At 39.0% G+C, this 10,622-nt stretch overlaps 1 protein-coding gene across 1 annotated transcript; it reads right to left on the minus strand.

Annotated features, from left to right (window-relative positions):
* Nucleotides 1-5,281: 5,281 nt before the first annotated feature.
* On the minus strand, nucleotides 5,282-6,485 carry LOC110937031. The gene is made up of 4 exons (XM_022179443.2): nucleotides 6,322-6,485; nucleotides 6,077-6,264; nucleotides 5,848-6,010; nucleotides 5,282-5,714 (listed from the first exon to the last, which is right to left on the minus strand). Exons 1-4 carry the CDS (start codon nucleotides 6,397-6,399, stop codon nucleotides 5,505-5,507), a joined length of 639 nt encoding a protein of 212 aa, XP_022035135.1. The 5' UTR covers nucleotides 6,400-6,485; the 3' UTR covers nucleotides 5,282-5,504.
* Between the last annotated feature and the right edge of the window lie 4,137 nt (nucleotides 6,486-10,622).

Genomic DNA, 10,622 nt, shown 5'->3' on the forward strand with positions numbered 1-10,622 from the left:
CATGAGTTTGTGTCCGATTGTTCGGGAAACCCTCGAAATACCCTGTGTTTGATTTCTTAAGGATATAAACTTGTTGTTTGTGTTGGTATTTCATAGAAACTAATAGATTTAGGGTTTGTTTAAAGGTTTGTATTTTGATTTGGGTTGGGTTATGGTTAACAAAAACAGGGGATCGGTTATTTGTTTGATGTTTAACCATTTGGGTGGGTTTCGGTCAAAACCCTTGTCGGTGTTACAGTCTAGGATGTTTTGCTTTGTTTGGATTTTTCCAAAGTGTAAAAATTGTGATTGTGTTTGAATCGATCATCTGTTAACCGCCTGTCGGCGAAACCCCCTTGATTTGAAAACCCCCAAATCGACGTAACCCTAACTGTGACGGAACTCAAGTTTCTTCAAACCATTGACGATGAAACTCAAGTTTCTTCAAACCATTGACGACGAAACTCAAGTTTCTTCAAACTGTTGACGACGAAACTCAGATAACGACGAAACCTCTTAAAATTTTAACAACTTTCGTCGATGGGATATCGACGAAACTCCACTGGTCAATGATCAACTCTGACTTTGTTTGACCAAGGGAGTTTTGCCGTAATGAATGGAGTTTCGTCGAAGTCTTAAAGTTTCGTCGTCCAGGACTTAGTAAATTTTCAACTTTGGTGCCTTTCACAGAAGACTTGCATTTGAATGATATATGTCCATTTGACACTTAAACTTGCATAGACATATGTATAATGCAGCTATTGTGACATTTTAACTTAGTGTGAATGTTTGCAATACAGATGGCACCGAAAGAATGGAAACGAAAGGCCCCGACTAAGAAAGAAAACAAATCTGAAGAAGAAGTGATGTCCGAGAAGCATCACAACCAAATTGCCTTTCTTGATCCGGATGGAAAGATCGCCGAACTGAAAGAAATCACGCATTGGATCAGGGAGTCACAGATTAATAAAGCGGTCACCTTTTCAATGCATGTTTACAAGTCGCTCGTTAAAGAATTCTGGAACTCCGCAAGCGTTGGTCAAGTAGATGGAACTGAAGTCATTCAAGGGCGAGTGAATGATCTGAACGTGATTGTCTCACCAGAAATCTTGAACACTGTCTTAGAGCTGCAAGACGATTCGGATGCTCCGTCCTCTATTCCAATCATGTGTACACGTGGCTGTTTATTACGGATGAAGTGTATTGGTGACATCTTCAGTACTCAAACAACAAGGGAGATTTGCCGTTGCGTTACAAGTTTCTCTTGCACGTTCTTATTCAGTGTATCACCAACAGACGTGCAGGATATGATATAGCAGGCAATGACCTTGTAGGTCTCATGGTGGCATTGGTGCTGAACAAACCGTTTAGTATCTCAAAGTATATATTTGCCAATATGAAAGAGAATATGATGAGAACTGGTAGTAGAACAACCGGGAACAAATTCTGGATGTATCCTCGTTTTCTACAGATGATCATGAACGTTCAGTATCCTGGTCTTCCAAAAGCCGACAATGACATCCTGAAGATAGAAACAATGATCGAGAATTCATTAAGGATATTCAAGGCGCTTGCTGCAAAGAGATACACAGAAAGCAAGCCGCCTAGGAAGTTAATCGGTGCTCTTGGTAAACCAGACTACATTGCTCCTGCAGATGATAAATGGCGTCTTGATGACAGCCAATCTGATAACGAAGAGCTGGAGTTGAAGAAAAGGATGGTTGAAAAGTTTGGTCCAGAGGATTCAGGTTCGTCTGACAGTGATAGTGATGATAATGATGCTGGTGATGGTGGTGATGCAGGTGCTGGTGCTGTTGGTATATCTGGTGCTGCTGGTGCATCGTCTGCTGGTGCAGCTGGTGGTACATCAGCTGGTGATGACAAGGAGGATACTGAGTCTGATGACAATCCACCTGAACCCGGGTACGAAGTTTACTATGATGAACGCGGGGTTAAAAGGATCAGGAGGATCAGACAAGAAGATGACCCTGAATACGTTCCTTCGGATACCGAAGCGGAACGATTAAAGAAAAAGGAAACGGCTATCAAGCGAAAGAAGAAAGCAAAGAAGAACATTGGTTCTTCGTCTGCACAACAATCCGTTCCTCAAGAGCCTTCACAAGAAGCGGAAATGGATCCAAACCTTGGATTCACGGCCGCTGAAGCTTCGGAAATGATTCCATCTCCTCCAAGGTCTACCGAACCAGCTCCTGTAGTGAGTTCAACACCTGAAACTCCTACAGTGACTCCTCAGGCTCCTACTCGGTCTATTGCATCAACGATTCGTGCAACTACATCGCAGCCGACCGCAGAGCGAAGACAGGCTATCTTTTCTCAGATGAATCAAAACGAAAAGGTAGACTTCTTATTTTCTCAACTTCAAGCTGCTGCCGGTCAGATCCGCAGGCATACTGAAGTGATACAAGCCACTAGAGCAGACTCGATCAAGCAACAGTTGGAAATTAACACGTTAAATTCCACTATTGGGCGACAAGCAACAGAGATCACCCGCCAGCAAGCTGAAATAGAGCAATTGAAGGCTGAAAATGCAAGTTTGAAAGCTACAGATGAAGTAAGAGAGCGACAGTTGCAACAGATGCGTGCGGCAGATAATACTCGTGGTATCGAATTGAACCGCATGAAAGAAAGAACTCTAAACTTCAGAAGTTGGCAGAGTCCCTAAAAGAAAGGCATGACTTTATGAAAGAGTGGTACGATTCTCGAAACACCACGATAGATGATGGTGTCAAGGAAATAACTGAAAGCTCTGAGATTGTTAGAAATCGGGTCAATATTCTGTGGAATGTTCGATGTAAACAACAAGAAGTGTTAAAGAAAAGGGATGATGATCCTGAAGATCGAGGGAATCCTGACCCGTCTGCCACATCAGAACAACCTCCGATAACTACCTCTACTCAAATAATCGTCTTCAAACCTTTGCAGCTTGAATCTGCTCAAGGAACCTCCAGTGGAACCGTTGAAGAAGTACAACAGCTTGAAAGCAGTTCTGTCATTGAAAGCTCGTTGCCTGGTACATCTTCTGTCCCTAGCACTGCTGATCTTGCATTGCAGGCTGTTCATCCTATCACTGGAGAAATACTAGAAGAGGGAGAGATTGTTTCTGATCAGTCGCATGAGCAAGTTGTTAGCTTTGAATGCGATGAAAGACATTGATGATGCTGAGATTGATAAAATATCGGTTGAACCAGAAGCTGAAAATGTTGAAAAATTGAAGAGATTGTATTTGAAGGCGAATCCAGCAAATCAACTTATGTTCGTGCTGACGGAACGGAGTTTGATCCATTTGATGAAGAATGGATGAAAGAGAATCAAGAAGACATTGATGAACAGTTGAAGAATCGGGCATCTTCTGATAATCCGACTGATTCATTCGAGGAATGGAGAAAACGTTTCTTATCAAGGGTTGAAAAGCCTACACCGCCGGAAGTACAAGTTGATTTTCTACAGTTTGAGAAAGTGAAGCCTCATGGAAGAATTCTGAGTTGGATGTTTGTGAAGGATATTCACTGTGTTGCCATCAAGCGTGAATACGGCATTCAGTACTTCAGATCGTTGCTAAGCATATTGTCCTTACCATTTTACGAGTTGCAGCTTTGACGAAGCTTGAACTTGTTAATCGTTCAAACTTCGATGGAGCTACATTGTTCGCACGCAAGATAAAGTTAAACAAAAGGACAAGATGGAAAAACGAGTTGTTCAAGCCGCAGTTTCCCATCTATCAACAGATCAAGTTTACGTTGGATCCAGCGACAAATACGGCACGATACAAGCTTGTCTATCAACCCGCGGACAAGATCCTTTAATGTCGATGAAGCAGAATTTTCTTGATGATATGAGGCTATGGTGCTACGATCCGGATACGCATGAGGCGGTGATTGTATTTAATGGTGATCGTGAAAACTTTCGGATGTTAGATCCGGTGTGGATCGTAAATATGTCGGCGAACGACATCAGCAAGCTATTTCGGCATGATATCTTCTATGAAGACAAGGACGCACATCAAGCGCAAAAATTCCAACGCGTCGCTTGTTATTGTTTTTACCGAGGAATTCATGGCGGAAGCACCTGGACGCTGAAACACTAGAGACGGAAGATTGAAGACCGAAGACAGTAACAGACAAGGGGGAGTTTGTTGATGCATATTTTGGTGTCTGACACTTGTCTTTATTATCGATGTATTTTGTACGGTCTTTTGTATTATCGAGTCTGTAATTCGCCGTCGACCGAGTCGGATATCCTCCTATCCTACTTGTGTCCGACAAGTTTGTCTCGTCCGTTATGTAAAGTTTAATGAACAATGCATGTTACATGTTTATGTTTGTTTGTGTGTTTGTACATGTTTGCTGCAAATTGTTAGTTTGCAGCCAAACAACCATTGCAGCCCTCGACGAAACTCCCTAGTTTCGTCGAGTACATGTTGACGAAACTCCCTTACGGTCTTATCCCCATGTTTCGTCGAGATGGGTGACGAAACTCCTTGAGTTTCGTCGTCTGAGAAGTTTCGTCAAGCCCAATTCAAGTTTCGTGGACTGTTGGGCCTGGGCTGCTATATAAACACAACATGGTTTCACTTTGAAACTATGAGAGCATGACCTGTCTGAAAGCTTAGTGTCAAACATTGTGTGTATCTGTTTGCAGTGGCGGAACTAGACCTTCAACTCAGGGGTATCCCAAAATTTTTTAGGGGTGTCCTCGTACTTGTTCAGGGGTGTCCTGTGTATAAAAATCGAAAAAAAAAATGTTTACACTACTGGTAAAAACTTGAGCCGTAGCCCGGGCTACGCCCGTTTACACTACAGGTCCGCCCCTGTCTGTTTGAACATTGTTCTCATCCACTTTAATCAATTGACTGTGTTTCATTGGTTACCTTGTGTTGTTACTATCTATGTTTGGTTTGGCATAGTCACGGGGATTCTGCACTCGTGACCGTGTTTGTGATAAACAAGTGATTTGGTTTCGTTATCGATCCTCCGAGAATCGGGACCTACAAGACTGAACGCTGAATGGGTTAAAGGTCGCGAAAACGTGTTTTTAATGCTAGAAAAGTAAAGTTAACATCAGAACCATTTCATTCAAAAAACTAGATTAGTAGTGAAGTAATATCTTTTGTAATCATATTCGATACACTATAATCTATATTTATTGAAAACATTTTGACACAAATTGTCTTGACACATTTAGCAAACCACCTGACCTAACTTTGGAGACTCTGCACCTATAATGTCCAGACATGTCCATGGTTCATGATGCAACACCATATCGTGGTTCGGAAAAAGTGATTGTGGGTAATGGTATGGTGGTTACTATCTCCCTTATCATCATTATTTCCTTCCTTATCACAGTGTGAACTTACACTTAAAAATGTATTTGTATTGCACTGATCAACAGAACGAGCCACAAGAGCAAGTGAGCATCCCATTATACTTGTGCACAAATGTTTGTTGCTATTAAATTTGTCTATACCAAGTCTTTCCTTTCAGAAATATACTATCTTTCAAACCACATTAGATGGCTACCTTCATTCTCTTTTGTGAAATCAGCATACTCTTTAGCTGTTTCTGCAACTGCGCCCTTGTCTCGTAGTTAGAAGCCAGCCTTCTATCTAAATTTTCCTTCATAGCTTGAAGCTCGAATTTCCTCATTTCAGCTGCAGCTATGTCAGAACTATTGGAACAGCCAGCACTGTTTTGAAGTTGGATGAAACTCGAGTTCAGCTGCAGAAACATACAGTGAGTGCAAATAAAATACTTCAGTCACAAGTTCTATGGCACAGCAGTTCAAAGGATTCTCATAATTCAAATAGATAACATTACAAATAAATAGATTATGAACCAGGCCTTAATTTACCTCATTCACACAACTCCTCAACTCCTCCACACGCCTTTCGCAGTCGGTTGCAAACGTCTCCGCTCGAACCCTAAATTCATGAATATCACCAACTTTCAAAGCATAATACTTATCCTTCTCCTTCTCCAACTCCTCCAGACTTTCCACTTCACTTTTTAAAACCCTAATTTACAACCAAAACCATCAACATCACCTAACAAGTTGTAATTACTAATTTGAGATTACGAACCTGAGCTGCTGGATCTGACGAAGATAAACTGAATCGAGATGATCGAGTTGAGATTTGATGGAAGAAATGATGAATTGCTGTGAGGCGACTTTGTGTTCAAACTTCAAACACCTTTGCTCGATGGATCTGATGGCTTGAAGCTTGGAAGCTAGGGTTTGAGATTTGCTGAGCTGGAGATCTTTCTCGGCCTGTAAATTGTTACGATTGATTAATGTGGAGAGAGTGTGTGAAGCTAGGAAGAGTACCTGGAGAAGAGAGAGGCGTTGGTTTCTGGAATCTTCCATTTGTTGGAGCCTCTCTTTGAAGGTAGATGAAACCGCCATTGTAAGGTGACGTAAGCACGCAACAGATTTGGAATTTGGAGGGAGAGTAACTGTTTGAGAGGTTAGGTTAGGTGTGGTGGCAGTAATACTAATTAAATATTGGAGTCTTCAGTTTTCACCTCACAAATGCCGTCTAAAATTGACGGTGCATTTTGGGAAATTATAACTTTGGGACGGTCAAGACAACATAGTTTAGTCTGATCGGAGTAGGATAACAGTGCTCTCCAATTTATGGAATGCGGTGACCTAACATAAGAAAATCGCCAGTTGTAATTGTTTAAAATGAAAGCAAATTGGTTGGTCAGGATCTATATTACGATTTACCTTTGCAAGTTTAACACATTTGGCTATTGTAACCGGTTGTCGTGAATTTTTCTATATTATAAAATTATTATAATTATAATTTTATCTTGTTGTTACCCATAGCCTAATTTCTAATTCTATGCACCAACTAAATTGAAACATGGATGTTTGTATTAAATTTGAACTGACCCAAAAAAAAAAAGTTGTGGGAATAACCAAACTTCAATGAAGTTGTTCTCCTACCATGGCAAATAAGTGGATTCATCTTCCATGTCACTAGACATGTTGCACATGCCTTTGTAACCATCCGATTGATCTAATTGTTGGCTCAATAGATCTTGATGCCCTTTAGTCGCCACCCTTCTTATGAACCCTTTCATCGCCCATCTGATATCTTTCAGCACCGTAACATTTGACATAAATGGGACATTGGTGCACAAGAATGTTGTCATAGCTTAGCTCATTTGTATGGTTTTTTTCATAGAAGATTTTGATACGGAAACACACAACGGTTATTGACAATAGGAAAACATCCAAATTAAGGTATTAGGAAATCCCTATTAGACATGTTAGTGGAATGGAACATGAAAATACATAACAAATACTGTTGCTAGGTGGTTGTAGATGACTCAAGATTCAAGAGAGTCGAAAATTGAGCTGCTCACCGAAGAAGAATACGAAGTGGACAAGTGGAGGCAAATAAAGTTATAGGTTAACAAATAATCTAACCACTTAAGGTCAAAGATCAGACCAGACTTGTTATGGGTTAGCAAACATTGTTCACCAAGCCCGTAATTCTAAAAAAAAATGTGATCAAATCATAATATGGACATACCAGATAAACCATATGTGTAGCTTTTTTCCTTAAAAAATAATGTAAACTAATGATCTTTAAATAGAAAACGACGCAAACCACAAAACCGAATCATATTCAAACGGTTCGTCTGTTCCACCCAAGATACTGCATTACATCAAATTTGAGTAAAAGACAAGGTTATACCAATTTTGAACACATTAAAGTTAAAAATCATATTACATCTTCCAAATATTTCAAGATCTTGTAGTGTTTTTTATTGATATGAATAGGAAAACTTTAGAACTATGCCAATTTTGCCAATACAAGTGCATTAATAATTCTTGGTTATTAGTTATTTTCCAACTCACCAACATTACAAGAGAGAACTAGTAAAATGCACGTGAGAAAAACATAACAGTCAAAAGAGTCAAAGAAGATACACAAAGAGAAAAAGGTTATATTATAGAATTAGTGGTGTGTGATTAGGGTGGTAAACGAGTAAAGTCAAACTCGATATTGATTACACTAAGCTCACCTACTCTAGGCTAAGTTCAAGCTCAACTTAATTTCTTGACAAGAATTTGTAATGTACACTTGAGCTTTAGATCGAGAAGTATTTCAATACCAATTTGAAGACAACCTAAAATGACACAGATATTTATAAAGAGGTAACGTTACACAAGAGTAACAAAGTGTAACACCTCGTAAAATCGTGTCCAGTAATGTATTGACACGTGTCCTTATTCCTAATTATGCCTAATGTTGGCTAGGAGGGACTAATTTCTCCAAATGTTGAAAATATGAATGTGGAGGGACTAAAAATGTCAACATGCTGAAACTATGCCTTTGAGTGACCCTTTACGGTGTTCGTACTCTCAAATGAGCCACTTGTTGGACGAGAGAGACCATTTGTGAATTTATATGGAAGTTTGATATTTAGAGGGCTAAAGGTGTCAACATGTTAATATATACCTCTAAGTGACCCTTTAAAGAACCGGGAGCTTGATGATGTTCGGTCATACTCTTGGGTGTGCCAAACATTGGCCATGAGGGCTATTTATGCTAATTATGATGATGCATATAAGTATGGAGGTTAAGGGACTAGACATGCCAAGTTACAAAAATTAATTTGTGGTCCGAGGTCCTTTACGGACCACAAAGGACCAGTCCCTACGATCCGTAAAGCCTACACAACAACTATTTTTGGCTTGTTCTCCAAACAAAGCTGCCATACACTTCAAATTCGATACCATGGGCTACATATTGGTTTAGGACACGTACATGGACACTTGTTCTCATCTCTAACACCTCCATAACACCTGTAATCATCCCTTAGATCCTCCAAACACTATAAATAGGTGCCTTGGTCATTCACTTCAACTTGCACCTTCTCTATTTCACTTCCTCTCATCTTTCTGGAGATTCCCAACTGAAGGGAGCTTCCATATTAGTCCTTTTTCATCAGAGGTTCACTGGTAAGTGATCCTTTCTCTTGCATTTTCGTTTATTAGACTTTTAAAGCCAAAAGTCAAACATTTTCGATAAATGCTTTGACTTTCGGTTTAGACGTTAATGGTCCAGCCATTGTTTGATATAGACATGGCTACATGATCGTAATTAGGTAGGTGTTAATCCCTCAAAAGGGCACCTCTTGAAAATCACGTTTACTAGGTAAATTGACGGGTCAAAGTTATTTTTTTTAAAAGTCAAACTGGTCAGATTTTATAAACGTTATAATCTGAGTTTATAGATGTTATGAAATATGTTTTGACACATAAACAAGTTGGTAATAATTATTAGAACATGTGTAAACATGTTAGGCTCGTCAATTCCAGTTTTAAGGTCTGTTCGCAACCGAAAGTCGCGAAGTTTGACTTCTACTTTGATTTTCGATTCTGGCCTGATTTAAATTAGTTTGCTACTGATTTAAGGTTGCATTATGATCGTAATTTAATATAACATAACCCTCTGAGGTTATATTAAATGATCATAATCATATTCTGAGTTTTAATGCAAGTTCCGTTATTATGCCAAACTTTGACCAAATTGCCCTTTTTGAAATAAATAATGTTTTAATCATTAACGAACTTGCAAATTACTTATGTATTGATATATTAGTGTAATTAACATATTTTGATGTTATTAAACTGATCAAGAACTGAGTTTTCGTATAAGATCGTAAATTGTGTTTTTAAATGACCAAAGTGCCATTTCGGCACCTCGAATGGTTTTAAACATAATTTATCATATCAAACTCATTACCTACTAATATAGTATGATAATTAAAATATGAGTAAATTACAAAAATCGTCCTTTATGTTGACACTAGATTGCAAAATGTGTCCTTTATCTTCAAAAAGTACAAAAAATGTACTCGATGTTTGCAAACCCCTACACATTATGTCCTTTATCCCTAACTTAGTTATATTTCATTGTTAAATGGGTGTGAAATGACCTAAATACCCTTATTGTTAAATAAATGGGAAAATTACATATATTCCCTTATTTTCAACCCTAATTACATATTTACCCGATCCAAATTTTAAATTACATATATCCCCCTCTTTTAAGAAAATGACAATGGCACCCTTTCAAACATAAAAAATGAACCAATGATCGTTCAGTTGCCCTCACGACGAATAGATCGTTCAAACCGACGACGAAACATCTGATTTCCCTCCTTCCCCAGTACGATCATTCAGAATTAATCAACGAGTATAGATGTGTTTGTTTGATTTTGCTTCTGATCGGAGATCGGAGCCATGACGTCGTCGCAGTGGTCAATAATCTTGACTGGTCGAAGATACTAAAGGAAGATTACCATTAGAATCGGAGGTGCATACATCGTCGACGATGATTCTAACGAGTTTGACTACGACATTGGTCACCGGATTCCGCCCCATGAGTTTCTCTTGAGAACGAGAATCGGCATCTGTACACGTAGGAATTGTGCAGATGTGGAAAGGACGAGATCTGAGTATGGTTGGAAATGCAATTAAAAGAAAACTGGTTTTGATGATTAATAATTTAATTCAACTTCAATATTTGAGAGAGTTATGTTACAACTTACAAATACTAATTAAAAATTTTTAATGTGATATTGATTTTTTAGTGATTCTAATGA

This window comes from Helianthus annuus, chromosome 4, assembly GCF_002127325.2.
Source record: "Helianthus annuus cultivar XRQ/B chromosome 4, HanXRQr2.0-SUNRISE, whole genome shotgun sequence".
Classification (NCBI taxonomy): Eukaryota; Viridiplantae; Streptophyta; class Magnoliopsida; order Asterales; family Asteraceae; genus Helianthus; species Helianthus annuus.

What these genes read in the sequence shown, in the direction of transcription:
- LOC110937031 (XM_022179443.2), bottom strand. Translation starts at nt 6,399, where the DNA reads ATGGCGGTTTCATCTACCTTCAAAGAGAGGCTCCAACAAATGGAAGAT. An exon ending in CGTCAGATCCAGCAGCTCAG is followed by an intron (nt 6,011 to 6,076) that starts GTTCGTAATCTC and finishes GTTGTAAATTAG; the next exon opens with GGTTTTAAAAAGTGAAGTGG. An exon ending in TGAGGAGTTGTGTGAATGAG is followed by an intron (nt 5,715 to 5,847) that starts GTAAATTAAGGC and finishes ATGTTTCTGCAG; the next exon opens with CTGAACTCGAGTTTCATCCA.